The sequence below is a fragment of the Oncorhynchus clarkii genome, chromosome 16 (genome assembly GCF_045791955.1).
Source record: "Oncorhynchus clarkii lewisi isolate Uvic-CL-2024 chromosome 16, UVic_Ocla_1.0, whole genome shotgun sequence".
NCBI lineage: Eukaryota > Metazoa > Chordata > Actinopteri > Salmoniformes > Salmonidae > Oncorhynchus > Oncorhynchus clarkii.
In genome coordinates, this window is record NC_092162.1 from 30,079,629 (window position 1) to 30,105,745 (window position 26,117).

The following is a 26,117-nucleotide window of genomic DNA, read 5'->3' on the forward strand; positions in this document are numbered from 1 at the left end:
TTTAATAAACAAAAAATGTGCTTTGCTTCTAAGCAAGGACATTCTTAAATGACCCCAAACTTTTGAATGGTAGTGTATACCAGGAGATGTGCCAGGCCCGCCACGTCTGTTGACTCATCCAGCTGGTTTGAGAATTGAGTATGCCTACGAGGCTGAGCTGGCCAGCACTTCTTTTTCTCAGGGAGTCCATTTATACACCTCCCCTGCTTTTAACTTACTATTTATAAATCAGCCATTGCTTTAAAACCATCCTAGCTCCGTAAAGGTTCCATCATAAGACTTCAAACTCACTATTAAAGGGAAACTCCAGTCTCACTTGAATAACATCTAGCCTAGTTTAAATCTGGTGTTTCTAAGGTCAGTTCTCTGAACAGGAAATAAGGCCTAAACTGGCTAGCCCTTCCATAAATAATACCTCAGAGGATATAGATTGCACAAGTTTCTGACCTTCATCACATCGCTCTAAGCCAGACAGAGGGTGTTAGATGTTCAGGGTTGGCTCAGTGCCATTGTCACCCATGACAGTATGTAGCATTTGGCAGCGTCAATTAGCCTGGTCCTCAGATGACCAGACAGATTTTTTGCGAAATAACTGAGTTCTAAGACTTATTTGCAAATAATGATCAACATAACATTAATGTGTAGGACATTTACTGTATTACAGAGAAGAATATCAGGTATATTTTGCTCCAGAGAAGTAGCTCATTGTTCCCTCGTTGGTGCAGACGCTAGCCTAGCATCTAACTAAAGTTAGCTAGATTTCAAGCTAGCCAGGTTTCCTTAGCAGCTTGAGGAGTAAGAGTAGCCTACGTTACTTCCATGACCAAAGCTGGTGGGAGTACCGTTAAGGGCAGTGGTGTCTCGCTATCACAGGTGAAGGTTCTTTTGTTGAGTTGTTACGAGAAATACACTACATGACCAAAAGTACATAAGACACACACTTGGCAAACATCTCATTCCAAAATCATGGGCATTAATATGGAGTTGGTCCCCCCTTTGCTGCTATAACAGCCTTCACTCTTCTGGGGTGGCTTTCCACTAGATGTTGGAACATTGCTGCGGGGACTTGCTTCCATTCAGACACAATAGCATTAGGGAGGTCGGGCACTGATATCAGGCGATTAGGCCTGGCTCGCAGTTGATGTTCCAATTCATCCCAATGATGTTTGATGGGGTTGAGGTCAGGGCTCTGCGCAGGCCAGTCAAGTTCTTCCAAACCGATCTCGACAAACCATTTCTGTATGGACCTCGCTTTGTGACTGGGGTGAAACAGAAAAGGGCCTTCCCCAAACTGTTGCCACAAAGTTGGAAGCACAGTATTGTCTAGAATGTCATTGTATGCTGTAGCGTTAAGATTTCCCTTCACTGGAACTAAGGGGCCTAGCCCGAACCATGAAAAACAGCCCAGACCATTATTCCTCCCTCACCAAACTTTACAGTTGGCATTACAGTTGGCATTGGGACAGGAAACATTTTCCTGGCATCTTCCCGAACTCGGTAGAGTGTTGCAGCAGAGGACAGACAATTATTACATACTACAGCACTCGGCGAACCCATTCTGTGAGCTTGTGTGGCCTACAACTTAGCGGCTGAGCAGTTGTTGCTCCTAGAAGTTTCCACTTCACAATAACAGCACTTACAGTTGAGCAGGGCAGCTCTAGTAGGGCAGACATTTTACAAAATGACTTGTTGGAAAGGTGGCATCCTATGATGGTGCCACATTGAAAGTCACTGAGCTCTTCAGTAAGGCCATTCTACTGCCAATGCTTGTCTATGGAGATTGCATGGCTATCTGCTCGATTTAACACACCTTTCAGCAAAAGGTGTGGATGAAATAGCCGAACCCACTAATTTTAAGGGGTGTCCACATACTTGCGTGCGTGTATATTGCCTCTGCCATTAGCTATCTTGATGCAGTGACATTTTTATAAACATTTTTAAGCTGGGGAAGTCCCAGTCCCTATGTAAACAGACATTGATTTCACATAGGCCTAACTAACGAAAAGGCTATACTTTGAAGTGTGGTCCGCTGTCAAAGTAGCCAACTTGGCTGCCGAGTCACCACAGTGGTACCAAAGTTTTTATAAGTAGCCCAAGATAGACCAGAGCCTGTAGTTTCCAATGGGAGTAAATTAATTCTAGTGGGCAGAATAAACAAGGTGGGCAGAGCCAAGCACGAGCTAGTAAGATCCTATAGGCACGTTCTAGCATTTATTTGCATATTTCTATTAGGGAACACCTACTCTGAAGTGCCTTGTGCAGCAACTCAATTCGCCCTTGCACTCCTAAACAGCGAAATGTATAGAACTTTAGCAAGGGTAATGTCTACAAAACGCAGTCCACTCTGTTACAGATTATAGTTTAGAGAACAGAAAACTGTATGGAGATCAAATGTTTCATAAATGAGAAAATGTGCAGAATTTCAGCCAAAATCCATCTCGCTCAATCTTCTCCCACTGCAGGCCACTGTGATTCCTCGCATCACCATATTCAGTTGTAAGCGAAAACGCAAACCGGATGCTTTAGATTTTAACATCCGGTGAAATATCTGGTTCATTGTTCCATCTGCGGTGGTAACACAGATAGAAGAACGATTTAAAGTTTTTGGGGGTGCTACCGGCGTTAGCTAGCTAGTAAGGTTAGCTTGATGTGCTTGACTAGCTAACGTAAACAATATGTTTAACTATGAAGTTGTAAACCATGTGTCAAATAACATGCCAAATATTTAACTACATAAAGTTAGCTATGTGTCTAGCTAAAATGATGTGATGGCTAGCTAACGTTAGATAGTGGACTCTTTGCTATGGAAAATGGCTGGCTAACAGTTAACTAGCCAGCTGTCAACGACGAGGCCTTCACAAAGGACAGTAAAATAAAGTTGACCCAGCGATTTTACAAATCAACATTTACCATGAGAGAAGTTCCCCTTCTCATTTTTACAATGACGGCTACCACAGCGGTATCCGTCATCGCCCCCGAAATATTCCACTAATGTGTAGGACCTACCCGCTGACATATCCGACAATAGATTTGCAGCAAACCACCTGGCGTTTTTAGGAGCAACAGAGCGAGCTGAGCGTGAACACCATAGAAGACCGAAATGATTACAAAGATGGAAAAGGCCTATTGCACCCGTCTCCTAAGGAGTGGGAATGCACCTTAGCACTATAATAAACATATTACAGTATGGATAAATTAGAGTACTCGGTCTCTACTTTTGTTTGATGTTCTAAATCAATAGAGTCCCGAGATTCAAGTTCAATTATTACATTTTCCACAAAGAGGAAGAACCCATAGTGGTTTATTGTATATGTACAGTAACAGAAATATGTAAATGCAGTATATGAGGATATTCCAAGACGGAACCTGAAAACTGTTTACTTGAACAAAGATTATTATACATCAGAGCCCATCATTCAGAATTATTAAAAAAAATATATGGCTGTGAGAGTAAAACAGGCAGGGATGTTTGTGAAGTCCAGTTTTCCAACTAACCTTTTTCAAACCTGTTTTGAGCAATGTTTTCCTCGGGACCAAACACCAAGTGTGCAACTCTATTGTCCGGACCTAGTAAATAGTCTAACTGTATTTGCATAATAATGGAATTCAATCTAAAGGGAGCATGAGGTTGACATGTGCTCAGTGTCATAGGGGCAGATAGAACAGTTTGTGCTGACATGATAACTCACGTGATTTTAATAACAATGCTCTATCCTTTTTCTCTGACACATAAAAGGCTCTGGGATGAGGACAGGCCTGTCCTGTTGACCTCCACAGTCATGATGGGTAAGGTAAGCAGAACATATAATTTTCCAAAGAAAAAAACATTACAGACCGCCTTTTCAAGTCTATTGCCGTTCCATTTCAGATTTAGTCATGAGTTTTGGCTGAAATCATAATTGTAGTATGAGCCCAGATTTTTTTTTGCCTGGTTCTAGATCTGATTGTGCTGTATAACCAACTCCTGTGGCCATTGTTTGGCATGACATCGACAGTGACAATAGGTGTTGGTGAGACGGCACATTCAGATCTGGGACCAAGGCTAGGAAAATAGGTGTTCTTCTATCCTTTGTGCCATTCTCAAATATATTTGCAGAGTCAATTTAATGTGTAAATCCAAACACAGGGGTGTTTTTCACCCAGAAAGAAGGTTCTAAGCTAGTTTGATTAAAATGTAGAGATGTGCTTCTGCCTGTATTCCCATTAACTTTAGAAGCTCTCTATTCAGATCATCTTCTACGAGGGCAGGAATTTTGAGGGACGCCACTATGAGTGCAGTGGTGACTGCACTGACATGCACTCCCACTTCTCCCGATGTAACTCCATTCGAGTGGACAGTGGGTGCTGGATGGCCTATGAGAAGCCTAACTTTTCTGGGTACCAGTACATGCTGACAAGGGGGAAGTACGCTGACCACCATCGCTGGTCCGGCTTCAACGACTGCATCCGCTCCTGTCGCATAATCCCAGCTGTGAGAACAGCTATATCTTCACCGTCATGACACAACATAACACAAACAAATGCTCTTGAATCTGTTTTACCTTTGTAAACATTTATAACAGCTGGTATAAGTGTGACATGGTTATAGGCAATTGACTTGACACAAACCAATATTTAGGAATGTTTGTAGGAGGTATGCCTACAAAGTTTTTTTGCGAGCCCAACCCAACATTGCAGGAGATATCTTTCAGGTGGAAGCTGTCAGATGTTCTCAGATTCAAGATTCCCATAAGCTTACATCAGCTGTCATGACTGTTTACAACAGCTGTTACTTAATTAATTATGACAATATTCTGTGTAGCTAGGGAGTTCATGTGAAGTTTCCCAAACTTTCCAAGCCTTCATACAACATTCAGGCCTAAAAGTCTGACATTGAAAAAACATTATTTCAGTTCTATGAAGTGAATCAATTTTCTCATTGCACAGTACAATGGAAACTACAGGATGAAGATCTTTGAGAGATCAGACTTTGGGGGAAAGATGATGGAGCTGAGCGACGACTGCCCCAACCTGCAGGACCGCTTCCACCGGAGAGACATTTCCTCCTGCAATGTTATGGAGGGCTACTGGATCCTCCACGAGCACCCAAACTACAGGGGCCAGCAGTACTTCCTGCGCCCTGGCGAGTACAACAAGCATAGTGACTGGGGCAGCATGAGCTCTACCATTGGCTCGGTGCGTCGCGTCACAGAGCTGAAGCAAAACAACCAATAAAGCGGTCTCTAGATCGCTCCGTCTAGCCAGGCTAGATCTGTCCGACAGCCTGCAGAAGTCTATACATATGTAGAGGGGATGCCAACATGAGTCAATCTCAGAATATGGTTGATATCAGGGAATAAGGGGATTGTCCTTTAGTAATTAGACCACTTACTGAGAATATGGCTGGGCTGAAGAAAGCAAGCAGTGGATTGGAATCCTGGTGTAGATTTGTATACAAGAACATTTAAAGGGCTTTATGCAGACAGTCGTCAATTTATACATACCATTTCCTCACATTGAATAATAAACCAGTGGACTGAAGGGACAGTATATTTAATTGTGTCACTAATGCAGCAGCAAAGACAGTTGCAATTTCTTTCAACTGAGCCTGCTTAAATTGGTGTTTTTTAAAACATTATTCTGACCTATATCGAAACACGTGAACTTCATGTGTCTATGACAAAGTAACTTTGTTAACTGTAGCACTGTTTGGAATATAACAAAATCTTACTGTATGTGGTTTGAGACAATTCAATGTTGGTGTGTTGACGTTCACTACAAGTAAATCAAGTTTGAGCAAATCAGGTATCAATCACAATAATTATTCATATCAACAAAAATATTTATCTCACTGTGATTGTGAAACAAATGTGATTGACAACATCAAGTACCTAACTGTACATCATATTTATTATTCAAAGAATCTGTGGCATGAGGAACCAAAGATAACAAACTTTCACTATGGACCTGTACTGACACCAAACATGTGACCATAAACATGAAAAACAGAAGGGGAAAAAAGTTTATATATAAAAAAAAATGTCAAATCAAATAGGGCCAGTAACCAATCATGATTACAAATGATTTTACCATAAACATTTGAGTGGAGGGGGAGGCACAAATTGCACAAAATGTCCAACCTCTGTGGTCACTATACAAAACATTCTGCCGAGACCTAGTGCAGGGGATTGTCAGACACACACGGTGAATGGATATATACACTGAACAAAAATATAAAAACGGGGCATGTAAAGTGTTGGTCCCCTGTTTCATGAGCTGAAATAAAAACTCCCAGAAATGTTCCATACACACAAAAAGCTTATTTCTCTCAAATTGTGCACAAATTTGTTTACATCCCTGTTAGTGAGCGTTACACCCTTGACAATATAATCCATCCTCCTGACAGGTGAGGCATATGAAGAAGCTGATTAAACAGCACGATCATTACACAGGTGCACCTTGTCCTGTGGAAAATAAGGCCAACGCTACAGAGGTCTCAAGTTGAGGGAATGTGCAATTGGCATGCTGACAGCAGGAATGTCCACCAGAGCTGTTGCCAGATATTTGAATGTTAATTTCTCTACTATAAGCTGCCCCCAACATTGTTTTAGAACATTTGGAACTACGTACAACCGGCCTCACAACCGCACTCCACGTGGAACCACACCAGCCTAGGACCTCCACATCCGGGATCGTCTGAGATCAGCCACCTGGACAGCTGATGAAACTGAGGAGTATTTGTCTGTACTAAAGCCCTTTTGTGGAGAATTTTTTTTTCTTTCTGATAGGCTGGGCCTTGCTCCCCAGTGGGTGGGGCTATGCCCTCCCAGGCCCATCCATGGCTGCACCCCATCCCAGTGGGGTGCAGCCATGGATGTCATGTGAAATCCATAGATTGGGCCAAATAAATGTATTTCAATTGATTGATTTCCTTATATGAACTGTAATTCAGGAAAATCGTTGCGTTTAGATTTTTGTTGAGATAAATATGTGTATATATATACACACACAGTACCAGTTAAAAGATTGGACATACCTACTCGTTGAAGGAATTTTCTTTATTTTTACTATTTTGTGAAGACATCAAAACTATGAAATAACACATGCACATGTAGTAACCAAAAAAAAAGTGTTTAACAAATCAAAATATATTATAGTTTAGATTATTCAAGGTAGCCACCATTTGCCTTGATGACAGCTTTGCACACTCTTGGCATTCTCTCAACCAGCTTCATGAGGAATGCTTTTCCAATAGTCTTGAATGAGTTCCCACATATGCTGAGCACTTGTTGGCTGCTATTCTTCACTCTGCAGTCCAACTACAGTCCGTGGTTCGAATCCAGGCTGCATCACACCCGGTCGTGATTGGGAGCCCCATAGGGCGGCGAACAATTGGCCCCGCGTCGTCCGGGTTTGGCTGTGGTAGGCCGTCATTGTAAATATGAATTTGTTCTTAACTGACTTCCCTAGTTAAATATCTATATTTTTTAAATTATAATAAATAAAAAGTACAATCATAAAAACCATCAAATGCTTTGAGGAAACTGGCTCATGAGGACTGCAACAGGAAAGGAAGATCCAGAGTTACCTCTGCTGGAGAGGATAAGTTCCTTCAAGTTACCAGCCTCAGAAATGGCAGCCCAAATACCAAATAAATGCTTCACAGAATTGAAGTAACAGAAACCTCAACTGTTCAGAGGAGACTGCATGAATCAGGCCTTCATGGTTGAATTTCTGCAACGAAACACCTACTAAAAGGACACCAATAAGAAGAAGAGACTTGCTTGGGCCAAGAAACATGCAATGGACATTAGACCGGTGGAAATCTGTCCTTTGGTCTGATTAGTACAAATTAGGTTTTTGGTTCCAACCGCTGTGTCTCTTAGACTGCAGAGTGAAGGAAAAGCAGCCTTCAAGACTGTTGGAAAAGCATTCCTCATGAAACTAGTTGAGAGAATGCCATGAGTATGCAAAGCTGTCATCAAGGCAAAGGGTGGCTAATTTGAAGAATCTAAAATATATTTAGATTAGTTAAACTTTTTTTTTTTTATTAATACATGATTCCATATATGTGTTAGTATTGAGGTCTTCCCAATTATTATACAATGTAGAAAATAGTAAAAAATAAAGAAAAGGTCTGTCCAAACTTTGGACTGGTACTGCCTGCATGTACAGTTGAAGTTGGAGGTTTACATAACCTAGTTTCAATGACTCCAACCTAAGTGTTTCAACCACTCCACAAATATCTTGTTAAAAAAGTTTTGGCAAGTCAGTTAGGACATATACTTTGTGCATAACAAACATTTTTCACTTATAATTCACTGTATCACAATTCCAGTGGGTCAGAAGTTTACATACAGTAAGTTGACTGTGCCTTTAAACAGCTTGGAAAGTCCAGACAATTATGGCATGGCTTTAAAAGCTTCTAATAGGTTAATTTACATAATTTATGTCAATTTGAGGAGTACCTGTGGATGTATTTCAAGGTCTACCTTCAAACTCAGTGCCTCTTCGCTTGACATCATGGAATAATTCATCCTTGGGAGCAATTTCCAAATACCTGAAAGTACCACGTTCATCTGTACAAACAATAGTACGCAAGTGTAAACACCACGGGACCGTCATACCGCTCAGGAAAGAGACGCATTCTGTCTCCTAGAGATTAACGTACTTTGGTGCGTAAAGTGCAAATCAATCCCAGAACAGCATCAAAGGACCTTGAAGGTGAAGGTGCTGGAGGAAACAGGTACAAAAGTATCCACAGTAAAATGAGTCCTATATCAACATAACCTGAAAGGCCGCTCAGCAAGGAAGAAGCCACTGCTCCAAACCGCCATAAAAAAGAAAGACTACGGTTTGCAACTGCACATGGGGACAAAGATTGTACTTTTTGGAGAAATGTCCTGGGGTCTGATGAAACAAAAATTCAACTGTTTGGCCATAATGACCATATATATATGTTTGGAGGAAAAAGGGGGAGGCTTGCAAGCCGAAGAATACCATCCCAACCGTGAAGCACGGGGGTGGCAGCCTCATGTTGTGGGGGTGCTTTGCTGCAGGAGGGGCTGGTGAACTTCACAAATTTGATGGAATCACAGGGAATGGAAAATTATGTGGATATATCGAAGAAACATCTCAAGACATCAGTCAGGAAGTTAAAGTTAAAGGGTCTTCCAAATGGGCAATGACCCCAAGCATACTTCCAAAGTTGTGGAAAAATGGCTTAAGGACAACAAATTCAAGGTATTGGAGTGGACATCAAAGCCCTGACCTCAATCCCATATACAATTTGTGGGTAGAACTGAAAAGGCGTGGATGAGCAAGGAGGCCTACAAACCTGACTCAGTTACATCAGCTCTGTCAGGAGGAATGGGCCAAAATTCACCCAATTTATTGTGGGTAGCTTGTGGAAGGGTAACCGAAACGTTTGACCCAAGTTAAACAATTTAAAGGCAATGCTACCAAATACTAATTGAGTGCATGTAAACTTCTGACCCACTGGGAATGTGAAAAAATGAATCCTTCTCTCTACAATTATTCTGACATTTCAAATTCTTAAAATAAATTGGTGATCCTAACTGACCTAAAACAGGATTATATGTCAGAAATTGTGAAAAACTGAGTTTAAATGTATTGGGCTAAGGTGTATGTAAACATCCGGCTTCAACTGTATGTATATCTTCACACACACACTACATGACCAAAAGTAAGTGGACAACTGCTCGTTGAACATCTCATTCCAAAAGCATAGGCATTAATATGGAGTTGGTCCCCCCTTTGCTGCTGTAACTGCCTCCACTCTTCTGGCAAGGCTTTCCACTAGATGTTGGAACATTGCTGCAGGGATTTGCTTCAATTCAGCCACAATAGCATTAGGGAGGTCGGGCACTGATGTTGGGCAATTAGGCCTGGCTAATTGCAGTCTGCGGTCCAATTCATTCCAAAGGTGTTCGATGGGGTTCAGTTCAGGGCTCTGTGTAGGCCAGTCAAGTTCTTCCACACCGATCTCAACAAACCAATTATGTATAGACCTGGTTTTGTGCAAGGTGGCACTGCTGAAACAGAAAAGGACCTTCCCCAAACTGTTGCCACGAAGTTGGAAGCACAGTATCGTCTAGAACAGGGGGGTGGGGGGGCGCGTAATCTGCCCCCCGGAACGTCATTCCAGCCCGCAAGACATAAAAATTCTCCAATTTCGTGGTATCCAATTGTTAGTTATAGTGTTGTCCCATCGCTGCAACTCAGGAGAGGCGAAGGTCGAGAGCCGTGCGTCCTCCGGAACACGACCCAGCCAAGCCGCACTGCTTCTTGACACAATGCCCGCTTTACCTGGAAGCCAGCTGCACCAATGTGTCGGAGGAAACACCGTACACCTAGCGACCGTGTCGCAAGAGCGCGATGGGACAGCAAAATCTCAGCCTGCCAAACCCCCTCCTAACCCAGACCACACTGGGCTAATTACCACGAACAGTGCTTGTGCAGACGTGCTTCAAGAGGCAGTTTGGAACTCAGCATGGAATGTTGCAGGACAGAAGATTTTTACGTGTGAGGCCTACCACATCGCGGCTGAGCCGTTGTTGCTCCTAGAAGGTTCCACTTCACAATGACAGCACTTACATTGCTCTAGCAAGGCAGAACGTTGACGAATTTCCTTGTTGGAAAGGTGGCATCCTATGACGGTGCCACATTGAAGGTCACTGAGCTCTTCAGTAAGGCCATTCTACTGCCAATTTTGGGCTATGGAGATTGTATGGCTGTGTGCTCGATTTTATACATCTGTCAGCAATAGGTATGGCTGAAAAAGCTGAATCCACTCATTTGAACAGGCCTCCACATACTTTTGTATATATAGCGTACACACACACGTATACTTTGACCATTTTGCTTTCCTGTGCAACCGTTCACCACCTCTTCATTAATTTCCAGGTCATCTTAATGCTTTACACGCTCCGACACTGTAGCAGATACAAAACAGCCTCCTGCTGCTTTCATGTATGTGGTATCTGAAAGTGGTTTGTTGACCCCCACAGTCACATACAGATCCATATATAAGGTTGCAATTTAAGCCCTACTCATAAAAATGAACTTTAAGGTTTTCACTTCCCACTTTACATGACAGTTCCTGTATTGGAGCGTTCTGTGACTGACTGTGGTTCCTAGCTGGGGAATCTCTGAGGAACAGGGATGTTCTCATGAAGGTACTTCATACTGCCCGTCTCTGAGAACTCTGCCACTGTGTGCCCCTCACCCCGGAGGACCCACTTGGTGGTCAGCAGCCCCTCCAGACCCACTGGGCCCCTCGCATGGATCCGAGCTGTGCTGATGCCAACCTCCGCACCTGCAACACCACAATATGGATCAGGATGTGCTGGTCTAGACACTTTATAATAACTGTTTATCATGAATATGAATTAATAATCTAACAGATAAAATAAAAAACTGTACTCAACATGAATACACATTTATAAGCATTATAACAAACTAAGCATTACAATTCATAAGTATACAACATTTATACATTTTTAAAAAGCATTTATAACTAGATTTACTGTTATATTTTTGTACAATAAAATTATTTGTACTCACCAAGACCAAATCTGTATCCATCAGCAAAGCGAGAGCTAGCGTTCCAGAAAACACAGGCACTGTCCACCTGCTGCATGAACTGTTCAGCTGTATTCTCTATGCAGAAAAACATTACAATATATATTATTCTAGGAAGCAGTTAGTGCATTTTAAATAATTTGACATCAACAACACTTTTTTGGAATCCTATAGTGTAAACATAAATGTATTTTGTTGTAAATAAATGCATGGTAGGCCTATACACTAGGACAGGACAACATTGGAACGTTGACATGCAGTGCTACAGAACTCATTGAAAACGGTGTTTTTATTTTATTTCACCTTTATTTAACCAGGTAGGCTAGTTGAGAACAAGTTCTCATTTGCAACTGCGACCTGGCCAAGATAAAGCATAGCAATTCGACACATACAACAACAGTTACACATGGAAAAAACAAATAACAAATCAATAATACAGTAGAACAAAAGAAAACAAAAAGTCTATATACAGTGTGCAAATGAGCTAAGATAAGGGAGTTAAGGCAATAAATAGGCCATGGTGGCGAAGTAATTACAATATAGCAATTAAAAACTGGAATGGTAGATGTGCAAAGAAGCAGGACAAATAAATAAATACAGTATGGGGATGAGGTAGGTAGATAGCCCATCTGTAAACAGCCCATCTATGTACAGGTGCAGTGATCTGTGAGCTGCTCTGACAGCTGGTGCTTAAAGCTAGTGAGGGAGATATGACTCTCCAGCTTCAGAGATTTTTGCAATTCGTTCCAGTCATTGGCAGCATAGAACTGGAAGGAGAGGCGACCAAAGGAGGAATTGGCTTTGGGGGTGACCAGTGAGATACAGTGGGGCAAAAAAGCATTTAGTCAGCCACCAATTGTGCAAGTTCTCCCACTTAAAAAGATGAGGCCTGTAATTTTCATCATAGGTACACTTCAACTATGACAGACAAAATGAGGAAAAAAAATCCAGAAAATGACATTGTAGGATTTTTAATTAATTAATTTGCAAATTATGGTGGAAAATAAGTAACTTGCACAATTGGTGGCTGACTAAATACTTTTTTGCCCCACTGTATACCTGCTGGAGCACGTGCTACGAGTGGGTGCTGCTATGGTGACCAGTGAGCTGAGACAAGGCGGGGCTTTACCAGGCAGAGACTTGTAGATAACCTGTAGCCAGTGGGTTAGGCGACGAGGATGAAGCGAGGGCCAACCAACGAGAGCGTATAGGTCGCAATGGTGGGTAGTGTATGGGGCTTTGGTGACAAAACAGATGGCACTGTGATCGACTGCATCCAATTTGTTGAGTAGAGTGTTGGAGGCTATTTTATAGATGACATCACCGAAGTCGAGGATCAGTAGGATGGTCAGTTTTACGAGGGTTTGTTTGGCAGCATGAGTGAAGGATGCTTTGTTGCGATATAGGAAGCCGATTCTAGATTTCATTTTGGATTGGAGATGCTTAATGTGAGTCTGGAAGGAGAGTTTACAATCTAACCAGACACCTAGGTATTTGTAGTTGTCCAGGTATTCTAAGTCAGAGCCGTCCAGAGTAGTGATGCTGGACGGGCGAGCAGGTGCGGGCAGTGATCGATTGAATAGCATGCATTTAGTTTTACTTGCGTTTAAGAGCAGTTGGGAGGCCACGGAAGGAGAGTTGTCTGGCATTGAAGCTCGTCTGGAGGTTAGTTAACACAGTGTCCAAAGAGGGGCCAGAAGTATACAGAATGGTGTCGTCTGAGTAGAGGTGGATCAGAGAATCACCAGCAGCAAGAGCAACATCATTGATGTATAGAGAAGAGTCGGCCCGAGAATTGAACCCTGTGGCACCCCCATAGAGACTGCCAGAGGTCCGGACAACAGGCCCTCCGATTTGACACACTGAACTCTATCAGAGAAGTAGTAAACCAGGAGAGGCATTCATTTGAGAAACCAAGGCTGTCGAGTCTGCCAATAAGAATGTGGTGATTGACAGAGTCGAAAGCCTTGGCCAGGTCGACGAATACGGCTGCACAGTAATGTCTCTTATTGATGGCGGTTATGATGTCGTTTAGGACCTTGAGCGTGGCATGACCTTGAGCGTGCATTCATGACCTGCTCTGAAACCAGATTGCATAGCGGAGAAGGTACGGTGGGATTCGAAATGGTCGGTAATCTGTGTGTGTGTGTGTGCATTGCAGGATTTGCTCACCATTATCTGTAACAATGACATCTGTGTGGGAGCTGCCGTATTTGTGGATGTGGTCCACGGCGTCCTGCATACTATCCACCACCTCAATGCAGCACTCCAGGTCCCCGTACTCTGTCCTCAGAGACTTCACCTCAGATGGGCTAAAAGTCAGGTAGGAGGCAAATCTGGGGCCTGCATGGATCTTCACCTGTGGGATGACAAAAGACATTACATTTTCAATGATGACTTTATTTGACCATGTACACATCTCTACTGTGTAGTTAAAGGGACATAACATTTCAAATCAAAGCAGGATGTGCGCATACAGTATCTCAACATTAGAATACTTTTTACCAATATCCCATTAAACTGACCAGGTAGATGCTTCACCGATTTAAATAAAAAAGACAGTAAGCCTTCCCCCTTACAATTGGTCAGATAGGGTGGCAAGGTACTACATGAATAAGTTATTGTTGGAAAAATGAACTATTCTGCTGTGGGGTTCTCCGGTAAATGTATTTGTGAATGGCTGCTTTAGAGACGACAATGCTTTGGATGACAACACTAAAAGGTCTAACAGAGTGTTGGCCCGGTCTCTCCATTTATAAATTATGTCTCTATATAGTGTGTTAATGCTCTGGATTATGTAATGTCTGTCATCTGTATAAGTTACTGAACAAGCCACAGTATGAGTATTGTCTACATGGAGAGATGGTGGGTGTATGCACGTCTCACCTGTTCCACTCTAAGCATATCTATAATCTGGTCAAACAGAGGTGTCCTCAGTAGATCTCTGTGGAGGAGTAGGGTCTCCATGGCATTGCAGGCCGCAGGGTAGTCACATTTAGAGTCTTTGACTGCAGAGAGAACATTTATTAGACTACCGTTCACTTAGAGCAGGTATTCCCAGGGGTACGCGCAATGCCGTATGGGGTACACCAAATAAAAATGTGATGCACATAAAAAAATACAAATATTTTTTTAATTCACATTTTCAAACAGTACATTTTTGTATTTTCCAACGGGGCTATACATTTGGGTGAGTTTTTTTTCCCCCTCGCCTAATTAGCCTCATTTCACTGCCAAAAATTACATTTAAAACCACCTAGTGTAGAGCGAAATAACATAACGTCAAATACAGGTAGCCTAGTCAAATAATTAACATCCAATCACATTAACCATAACTCTCCAGCAGGAAACCTGAACTTTAGCGCAGACATTTAGAAATGAAACATGACAATTTGAAAAATAAGCAACGGGAGTTTGAGTGAGAATAAAGACCACTTTCGAGTAGTAAGACGTATAAAAGCAACAGACCATTAATAAGAAGGGGCTAGAAGCATCTTATATGGTGAGCTACCGAGTGGCTAGGACAGGCAAGCCCCGTACTATTGTAGAGGATTTAATTATTCCTGCTGCCGCGGATATGACTGGGACAATGCTGGGGGAATATCCTGGCAATGCCTTCCTCAAACAACACTTTCATGATGCATCAGTGACACGGCAGGAGATGTTTTGAAACAATTACTGCTTTGCATACAAGCCAGTGAATTATATGCGCGAAAGCTGGATGAGTCAGACGTGGCGGGCCTGGCACAGCTCCTGGTATATGTCCGTTACGTTTATGGGAGGTCAATTAAGGAAGACATCCTCTTCTGCAAACCACTGGAAACGAGGACAACATGAGGATATTTTTAAAGTACTGGACAGCTTTGGGCCATCAAATGGACTTGTGGTCAAGATGTGTTGGTATGTATACTGATGGCGCAAAAGCCATGACAGGGAGACATAGTGGAGTGATAACGCGTGTGCAAGCAGTTGCTCCCGACGCCACTTGGGTACACTGCAGAATCCACCGAGAAGCTCTTGTTGCCAAGGGAATGCCTGACAGCTTGAAAGACGTTTTGGACACTACAGTGAAAATGGTTAACTTCATTCGGATAGGGGGCTGCATTTTCACTTTTGGATGAAAAGCGTGCCCAGAGTAAACTGCCTCCTACTCAGTCCCAGATGCTAATACAGTGGGGCAAAAAGGTATTTAGTCAGCCACCAATTGTGCAAGTTCTCCCACTTAAAAAGATGAGTGGCCTGTAATTTTCATCATAGGTCCTGCCTTGGCAAATCACGCTGTTAAGACACTGATGCCCTTTGCAACCACGTACCTATGTGAGAGTGGATTCTCGGCCCTCATTAGCATGAAAACTAAATACAGGCACAGATTGTTTGGGGAAAATGATTTAAGACACTCTCTCTAATACAACCCAACATTGCAGAGATACAGTTGAAGTCCGAAATTTACATACACTTATGTTGGAATCTAGAGGTTGACCGATCAGCACGGACGATTTCAAGGTTTCATAACAATCGGTAAACGGCATTTTTGGACGCCGATGATGGCCGATTACATTGTTTTTGCATTATTTAAACCAAATTGAACATGTTTCATTATTTATTTGAGACTAAATTCATTTTTATGTATTATATTAAGTTAAAATAAGTGTTCATTCAGAATTGTTGTAATTGTCATTATTACAAATATATATAAATAAAAAGCATCCGATTAATCGGTATCGGCTTTTTTTGGTCCTCCAATAATTAACGTTGAAAAATCAGAATCGGTCGACCTCTATTCGAGTCATAAAAATTCGTTTTTCAACCACTTTACAAATTTCTTGTTAACAAACTATAGGTTTGGCAAGTCGGATTGGACATCTACTTTGTGCATGACAAGTCATTTTTCCAACAATTGTTTACAGACAGATTAACTCCAGTGGGTCAGAAGTTCACATACACCAAGTTGATTGTGCCTTTAAACAGCTTGGAAAATTCCAGAAAATTATGTCATGGCTTTAGAAGGTTCTGATAGGCTAATTGACATCATTTGAGTCAATTGGATGTGTACCTGTGGATGTATTTCAAGGTCTACCTTCAAACTCAGTGCCTCTTTGCTTGACATCATGGGAAAATCAATAGAAATCAGGCAAGACCTCAGAAAAATGTGTAGACCTCGACAAGTCTGGTTCATCCTTGGGAGCAATTTCCAAATGCCTGAAGGTACCACGTTCATCTGTACAAACAATAGTACGCAAGTATAAACACCATGGGACCATGCAGCCGTCATACCATGCGTTGTCTCCTAGAGATGAACGTACTTTGGTGCGAAAAGTGCAAATCAATCCCAGAACAGTAAAACGAGCCTTATATCGACATAACCTGAAAGGCAGCCCAGCAAGGAAAAAGCCACTGGTCCAAAACCACCATGAAAAAGCCAGACTACGGTTTGCAACTGCACATGGGAACCAAGATCGTACTTTTTTTTTCTCTTCCGATGAAACAAAAAAAGAACTGTTTGGCCATAATGACCATCGTTATGTTTGGAGGAAAGAGGGAGATGCTTGCAAGCCAACGAACACCTTCCCAACAGTGAAGCACGGAGGTGGCAGCATCATGTTGTGGGGGGGCTTTGCTTCACAAAATAGATTGCATCATGAGGAAAGGAAAATTATGTGGATATATTGAAGAAACATCTCAAGATATCAGTCAGGAAGTTAAAGCTTGGTCGCAAATGGGTCTTCCAAACGGACAATGACCCCAAGCATACTTCCAAAGTTGTGGAAAAATGGCTTAAGGACAACAAAGTCAAGGTATTGGAGAGGCCATCACAAAGCCCTGACCTCAATCCTATAGAAAATGTGTGGGCAGAACTGAAAAAGTGTGTGCGAGCAAGGAGGCCTACAAACCTGACTCAGTTACACCAGCTCTGTCAGGAGGAATGGGCCAAAATTCACCCAACTTATTCTGGGAAGCTTGTGGAAGCCTACTCGAAAAGTTTGACCCAAGTTCAACAATTTAAAGACAATGCTACCAAATACTAATTGAGTATATAAACTTCTGCCTCACTGGGAATGTGATGAAATAAATAAAAGCGGAAATAAATCCTTCTCTCTACTATTATTCTGACATTTCACATTCTTAAAATAGTGGTGATCCTAACTGACCTAAGACAGGGAATTTTTACTAGGATTAAATGTCAGAAACTGTTTAAAATGTATTCTGCTAAGGTGTATGTAAACTTCCTACTTCAACTGAATGTGCATCCTTTCAAACACACCCTTCTCATTAACCTGTGGTGAGTTTGTTCCTCAAAAATGGTGAATAATAAGGTTTTATATGTAAGATGGCTAAATAAATAAAAGATCATTATATTATTATTTGTGCCCTGGTCCTATAAGAGCTCTTTGTCACTTCCCATGAGCCGGATTGTGACAAAAACTCACACTCATTCTCATGTTTAATAAATGTATCGTAGTGTGTGTGGCAGGCTTACAATGGCGGCAACATTTGAGAGTGCGCTGACCCTGATGCTAGAGGGGGTACGCAGCTGGAGGTTGAATGTTTGAAGGGGTACGAGACTATAAAAAGCTTGGGAACCACTGACTGGGTGTATGAATGACTAATGAATGAGTACATAATTTAATGTAAACTAAAGCCGTCTGCTGGTTTTTAAGACCTAGACAACCAGCTGAGGGGAGTTCCTTACCAATCATGACCTTAATTCATCAATCAAGTACAAGGGAGGAGTGAAAACTGGCAGACACTGCCTTCTGCAGAACGAGTTTGACACATGCCCTAGACGCAAGGACTGACAGTTGATGACATCCACAAGATAGCTTCACCATAAGTTGCTTATAAACAATGAGGTAATGAAGCACTCACTGATGTCAATAGCCTTTTCGATGCAGGCCTCAGAGTCGATGTAGACATGGCAGATGCCCTCACTGTGTCCCAGCACAGGGATGCCCTTGGCAGCTCTCTGGATGTCTCTGACCAGCTGGGATGAGCCTCGAGGGATGATCAGGTCTATCATCTTATCTAGTCTACACAGGTCCTCCACCTCCTCACGGGTACTCACCTACATGTTAATAACATACTTTACTATGATGCCAACTAAAATCATATGTACCTACAACAGGGCTGGGGTCAATTCCATTTTAATTCAGTCAATTCCAATTATCTTCTCATAGAGAAGGATTGAGGAAAATGTGAATTTCTAATTACGTCCTAAAATGACTGAATTAAAATAGAATTTACTCCAGCCCTGACCTACAGTACAAATGTACTGTTGTTCACACCACACAAATTATTTCTCCTATCTGTAAAGTATCTAATAAAAGTGTTATGCATAACCTAAAACTCAACTCCTGCCTCAAATGTCCCATTGATTTGGATCAAGCTCTTACCAGCTGAATAGCATCCTTCACCCCGTGGATAGAGAGCGCCTCCTGGGTCAGCTGATGCAAGATACGGTTGGTGTTGGCCGCTTCTTTTCCCCCCTTCAGTAACAGAGCATTTCCACTGGCAATAGCCAGAGCTGACACCTGTATTTCATATCGGTACAAGTCCATACGACACTTCAGTCACACATCAGTACTATCATGTCTCTGAAAATAAAAGACAATAGGGTGGAATCTCAAATCAACCCTTAGACCATATGTCCTGTGTACTTAAAATCTGTGTAAATCTGAGAGGATGTGAGGCCTCCCGAGTGGCGCAGTGGTCTAAGGCACTTTTGCAGTGCTGATGTGCCACTACAGCCTCGGGTTCGATCCCTTAGACCATATGTCCTGTGTACTTCAAATCTGTAACTGTGACACCCATGGGGCAGCTCACAATTGGCCCAGCGTTGTCCGGGTTAAGGGAGGGTTATGCCGGCCGCGATTTCCTTGTGTCATCGTGCTCTCAATCAAATCTTATTGGTCACATACACATATTTAGCAGATGTTATTGCGGGTATAGCAACTGCTTGTTGCGGGCTGGGCGCCTGCAAGCTGAATCCGGTCGTCAGTTGGATGGTGTTTCCTCCGACACATTGGTGCGGCTGGCTGCGGGGTTAAGAGAGCAGTGTGTCAAGAAGCAGTGCGGCTGGGCAGGGTTGTGTTTCGGAAGACACGTCTCTCGACCGTCGCCTCTCTCGAGTCCGTAGGGGACATGCAGCGATGAGACAAGATCGTAACTACCAAGTAGAAAAAGGGGGTTAAGAAAAAGGGGGTAAAGTAAAACAAATGTTTAGATAACTAATAAATTAGAGAGGATTTGACAAATGTAAACAATATGGTAATAGCCCATTAGAGAGCAAGGTGAAGCGATGTTAAAGTTTCACCATATTGCTTATTTTCCAATCAAATCCTCTCAGATCTCCACAAGTGCCTAGGGTGAAGGGTCTAGGGGTCCATTTGGGATTGGACCCAGGATGAGCCTTGTGGTTTAGCAGCATGGCCACCATCAGGTGACTGACCTGAGGAAGGCAGTCGGGTCGGGACTCAAAGATGACCAGCAGGACCCCGATGGGCACAGTGATCTGTTCGAGCTCCAGGTTGTTGGCGACTCTGGTCCTGCGGAGCACCTGCCCCACGCTGTCCCTGGACGATACAGCAATCTGACGCAGGCCTATGGCTAGGCTGTTCAGCTTCGATGTGGACAAACTCAACCTTGCCAGCAGGGGTTGGGAGAGACGGCCTAGAGGGAATCACACTAAAATATAACACCAACATTCTTATGGCTTTTATCAATTGCTGATATCGACAGACAGCTTCTGTCAGCAATATTAACAATATCTGGTATGATCCTAATTTGTGAGGCCATTGTGACCTGATGAAGCTACATTGAGTACCTGATGATGCTGCAGTCTCCATGTCTCTCTTGTTGGCACTGAGGATCTCATCCTTCTTCTCTGTCAGCAGGTCAGCCAGACGGCAAATTATCTCTCCTCTCTGGTTGAGTGTGAATGAATACAGACGTCTTAAAAAGATTACTAAAGTACAGCAGAGATAGATCACACATCAGCTCAGATGGGCACTCTGTAACCAGGCCAGTCAGTATAGCTCGGCACAGCTCTGTAGTGTGAAAAGGGTAAAAAAGGGAACGCTCACCTCATCTGGGTGAAGAGTGGCCAGAGTCCTGCCTGCCTGCCTGGCCATTTCTGTCTGCTGCTCCACAGTGGGACCTGTGTGTCACATCCCACAACAACATGAACCTGAGTGGGGCATCTCACCAACTGTTTCAGTGACACTTTATAACCATTTTCATACATGAGCCATTATAAATGCTTTTTGAAATGCTTATAAATCCTTTATACATTATTATAAATGTTACAAATGCTCATGAATTGTAATGAACTGCATTTTTACAAATAATATAGTTAATTAATGAGTGTAACTACTGCTTCTAATCTACTGTAGGTTGGAGTTTATTTCTCTACAAAGGTATCAGTGACTCACCAGCAGGCTTGACCTCAGAGAAGAATGTGCCCACTTTCTTTCCCTCCACTATGTCTGTGATGACGTGGCCCGTGACTTTGGGGTCGGTGCCATTGGCAATGACGACCGACGTGCCACCCTGAAGCGCCCACAGAGCAGACTTCACCTGGGTGAGACATGGTTCTAATAAACATTTACAATGAAACATACCCCGTACAGCCTGTGGAGGGTGTGTCCCCCATCTGGCCCTGGTTCCTCCCTAGGTTTCTTCTATTTAGGGAGTATTTCCTTCCCTCTTTCTTTCTGCTTGCTTTTGACTTTAGGGCCTTAATCCGAGTTACTGTAAAAGCACTTGTGACAACTGCTGATGTAAAGGGTTTTATAAATGAAATTGATTGATTGATTAAACCTTCTTTCAAACAGCCAACCACACTATTTTAATACTTGGAGTGTAGCTGGTGGTTGCTTGCCACTAACCTTTGCCTCCATGCCCCCAATGCCCACTTTGGACTTTGAGCCATATCTGATAGACTGCTGGTCTCCGGGGTAGAAGATATCGATGAGTTTAGCGTCATCTGTTCCTGGGGGGCTGTCATACAATCCTGTGGGATACAACATGGTCAACGCAAATACTTTTTATTTTAGCTGAGAGTAAATGAACAACAACGTAGCTAATTTCGAAATGCATTACATACCTTCAACATCAGATAGAGCAATAAGAAGGTCTGCTTTCATTTCAACAGCCAGTCTTGCAGCCAAGCTGTCGTTATCCTTGATGTGTATTACCTAAAAATGCAAGAAAAAAACATAAAAAAGCATGACCCCATTTAATACATGCAAACAGCTCATCATAGCCATGTATCATAACTATGCAATGTACCCTAGCCTAGGATGTCATTTTAAAGTAAGAGCAGCTTGCTGTATAAAAACTTGCTACAATAGGCCCCTCTATACTAGCATTGGCTCTGACTTCAACATAAGTCATATACTAACTTCCACATTAGCCAAGTTTTCACTTAGGTTTGCATTGGCATCAATGGAAGACTAAGTGGAAGTCCAGATTCGCCCCTCAGATGCATGAAGCAGTACTAATAAAAGTAGAAATCGTCAAAGCTAATTACATATATTTTCAAACAAATGCTAAACCAAAATGAAATATTTGTGTGGGTGGAGAAAGTAAAAGAAAATATATGCCTTATGTAATAAACCATCACAACCACACTACGCATTCCCAGCATGCCCTTCACAAAGTACCCACATTTACCCCCTGAAGGTCACTGTTTGGAACAGGGGGCGGTACAACTGCGTCATTGGTGTTGATGATGGGCACTATGTTCATGCGCAGCAGCTCGTGGAGGGTGCTGTTCAGGTTGCGACGCTTCTGCTCATCGTGGAAGTCGAGGTTCGTCACAAGGATCTATTGAAGAGGTATACGAAAGATCTCAGTATGAGGGTTTAACGTAGGCATATAGTAATTCTAAAAACATGTACTGGGGCCAAGCTTCCTACCATCCAAAACCTCTATACCAGGCAGTGTCAGGGGAAGGCCCTAAAAATTGTCAAAGACTCCAACCACCCTAGTCAGATTGTTCTCTGCTACCGCACGGCAAGCAGTACCGGAGCGCCAACTCTAGGTCCAAGAGGCTTCTAAACAACTTCTACCCCCAAGCCATTAGACTCCTGAACATCTAATCAAATGGCTACCCAGACTATTTGCATTGCCCCCCTCCTTTACACCACTGCTACTCTGTTGTTATCATCTATGCATATTCACTTTAATAACTCTACTTACATGTACAAAATACCTCAACTAACCGGTGCCCCCGCACATTGACTCTATACCGGTACCCCCCGTGTATATATAGTCTCGCTATTGTTATTTTACTGCTGCTCTTTAATTACTCTGTTACTTTTATTTCTTATCTGCATTTTTTTAAACTGCATTGTTGGTTAGGGGTTCGTAAGTAAGCATTTCACTGTAAGTTCTACATTTGTTGTATTCGGCGCATGTGACAAAATAACATTTGATTTGTCAATATAACTTTGGCTAAGAAAAGGAATAGAAAAACAATACATGAATGTAGTGACATCAGACACTATGCAATTCCATCTGCAAAGAATGATACAGTAATTATTTTGTATGTGTGTTTGTACCTGTGCAGTGCAGGTGCTGTACTGGGTGAACATAGCTTCATACAGAGCCATCAAGCCACTCTGTCCAGCAGCTGCACACGCCCGGGCCTCCAGAACTGGAAGTGACTGAAGCGCAGAGAAATAGAAATCATTAGTAAAAGCCAATATGCCAATAGTTATTGATCTATTGTCATCCAATCTGTTGTGAGGAGATTTGGTATACCATTTCTTTGAGTTGGTTCTGTCCAGAGTGCAAGGCTTGTCTGACGCTCTGAGATAGCAGGATCTCGTGTCTCAGTCTCTGCCTTCCGAAAGCAACGGCCCCACTGGTGACAATCATCATCTCCCTGCCTTGGTTCTGCAGCACGGCCACCTAAGGGACAGACAACAATGAGCTCTTCTTACACACCACTTAGTGTAAGTGTTCTCTAAAGACCCACCAAACATGTAACTGAACATTACCTCAGCAGTTTCTCCCCTTAAATTTTAGAAGGTACCTTTTAATGACAATCAAAACCCACATAATCATGTCTTCAATTACAATATTCTGGAGTCTTCTATTTCTACATTATTTCTGGTTCTCATTAGTAGTTCCTGGTCATTACAACTTATGTAATTAATGACCGGGTTGTGACCTCACCTGCTCCACAATGGAGGCGAGACGCCCGAGGGCCAAGCCACACTCATCTCCCCGCGTCACCACAGCACTGCCCAATTTCACCACAATGCGCTTGGCCTGTCTGAGCTCACTGCGGTGCGCTGCTGACTTCCCAGGAGAATGGGTGACAGGGACTGCAACAGATAACAGGACATTCATTTAACACCAGTCATGTTCATTAGGGTACACCGTAGCAAAACATTACGCAACGAAAAACAAAAATGAAAGTTTCTTAGTTCAGACAGTACCCTCATATTTAACTTGTTTGCTTCCGTTTCATGCCTACTGAACATGACCCAAAATAACTTTATCCAAAACGTACTGAACAGCAGTTCTCGTCGTAAACCTTGGGTTGTCTGACAACAGCATATGTTAGGCTATTATATGGGCATACATCTGAGACTGCCAAAGAGGTGTGTTAAGCGCCAAGTGTCATCTGTAGTGGGGTGCACCAGTGCAGTGTGTTTTGGAATGGTGGAATGGGGTTGGCTACTTACACTTGGTTTGGGACACTGCCCTGGCAAAGCGTGGGCAAACATTTGCTTGCAGGCTCCTGGAACGTAGACTGGAACACAAGGCCAGCCTCTGCAACATCATGGCAATTTGATCTGAGGACAGTACACAGCTATTTATAAATCAAAATAAAGTGGGCATCCTTTAGGCTGAAATACAGGTGTACATCTGCTTGAGAGTATGCTAAACCAAATTGTCTCGTTGTAGATTAATTGGTAGAAAATAGCTTGGTGCACCAATTGTTGTCAACAGTCTAAAGCGCTGAAGTTAGCCAGCTATACTACACACAACAAAAATATAAAATGCAACATGCAAAGTTTGGTCCCATGTTTCATGAGCTGAAATAACAGATCCCAGAAATGGTCCTTTCGCACATAAAGCTTATTTGGTGCACAAATTTGTTTACATCCCTGTTAATGAGCATTTCTCATTTTCCAAAACAATAAATCCACCTGACAAGCGGCATATCAAGAATATGATTAAACAGCATGAGCACTACACAGGTTCCCCTTGTGTTGGGACAATAAAAGGCCACTTAAACATGCAGTTTTATCATACAACACAAAGCCACAGATGTCTCAAGTTGAGGGAGCATGCAATTGGCATGACTGCAGGAATGTCCACCAGATCGGTTGCCAGACAATTGAATGTTCATTTCTCTACCTCCGTGTTTTCGAAAATTTGGCAATACCTCCAATCGGCTTCAGAACCGCAGACCACATGTATGATGTGTGGGCCAGCAGTTTGCAGATGTCAACGTTGTGAACAGAGTGCACCATGGTGGCAGTGGGGTTATGAATGGTATAAGGAAGGTTAAAACTACAGACACAATTGCATTTTATCAATGCATAGAAATACGTCTGTGGTATGTCTGGGTATGTCTGTGACCAACAGATGCATAGCTGCATTCCCAGTCATGTGAAATCCATAGATTAGGGCCTAATTTATTCATTTCAATTGACTTATTTCCTCATATGAACAACCTCGGTAAAGTATTTGAAATTGTTGCGTTTATTTTTGTTCAGTATAGTTAGTTGTGTTTTTTATTTTTTACTAAGGATTGATAGCTGTAGTTACAGAAATAGTGCAAATTCAGTGCACACTGCTTATCCTACGACTAGCTAGGCTGGGCATAGACCTCCACCGTCGCGTGGCTTGATGTGGCCAGCCAGTAATACACGTGACCCCTTGACCGGTTCGTACTTAACACTATATATTCAGGCTGCAAATGTTTCGATTTCCTCAGCAACTTTACTTAATGACGAGAAAACTGGGGGGGACGACAAAATATGCGATTAACGTTACTACAATATGGCCGCTTCTAGCGGACGTTAGCTACTAGCTGACTAGCTGACTAGCTAGCGATAGACTAACGTTGAGGTAGGCAAATAGAGAATCAAAATAGAGAATTAATTCAAAAGATGTCTCACCAACAGTCAGTACTTATAAAAGTCGAAGGTTCCCGCTGCAGAAAAATTGACAACTGCTGAGCAAAGACACGTCGTCAGATTGCCACATCCACAGGCAGCCATAGACCGTGTTCCCGAAACGTGTGGGTTGTGTTGTGAACAACATAACCGTGAATCAGCGGTTCGCTTTCAAAATAAAGGTACCCCATTGAAAGTAATGCAAACAGATACAAAAATGTTGAATCATCCAAGAGCCATAGTTAAGGATGTACATAGCAATATGAATGTCCGATAAGACTGAATGGTGAGGGGATTTCTCACGGTTAAAGTCCCGTTATAAGAGCTACGACGCTAATATTTGTGTAGTCTTTAGAATTGTAATCTATGTGTAGCACTGAGTAAAATAATACATGT

The 26,117-nt window shown here is 42.5% G+C and overlaps 2 protein-coding genes across 3 annotated transcripts; one reads left to right on the top strand and one right to left on the bottom strand.

Annotated features, from left to right (window-relative positions):
• The first annotated feature begins 3,677 nt into the window (after positions 1-3,677).
• On the top strand, positions 3,678-5,214 carry LOC139368304 (gamma-crystallin S-1-like). The gene is made up of 3 exons (XM_071107053.1): positions 3,678-3,791; positions 4,229-4,471; positions 4,927-5,214. The coding sequence occupies exons 1-3, from the start codon at positions 3,678-3,680 to the stop codon at positions 5,212-5,214; spliced, it is 645 nt and encodes a 214-aa protein (XP_070963154.1).
• A 302-nt stretch (positions 5,215-5,516) lies between these two features.
• LOC139368303 (delta-1-pyrroline-5-carboxylate synthase-like) lies at positions 5,517-25,876 on the bottom strand. Of its 2 annotated transcripts, none has more exons than XM_071107052.1 (18): positions 25,725-25,876; positions 24,279-24,389; positions 23,764-23,915; positions 23,347-23,496; positions 23,145-23,249; positions 22,255-22,407; positions 21,686-21,776; positions 21,468-21,592; positions 21,012-21,156; positions 20,664-20,737; positions 20,405-20,504; positions 20,030-20,250; positions 18,975-19,112; positions 18,451-18,646; positions 14,470-14,591; positions 13,756-13,942; positions 11,566-11,661; positions 5,517-11,317 (listed from the first exon to the last, which is right to left on the bottom strand). In XM_071107052.1, exons 2-18 carry the CDS (start codon positions 24,376-24,378, stop codon positions 11,136-11,138), a joined length of 2,337 nt encoding a protein of 778 aa, XP_070963153.1. In that variant the 5' UTR covers positions 24,379-24,389; positions 25,725-25,876; the 3' UTR covers positions 5,517-11,135. The 2 variants fall into 2 exon arrangements, with proteins under 2 accessions (XP_070963153.1, XP_070963152.1); XM_071107051.1 differs by having other exon boundaries at positions 22,249-22,407.
• Between the last annotated feature and the right edge of the window lie 241 nt (positions 25,877-26,117).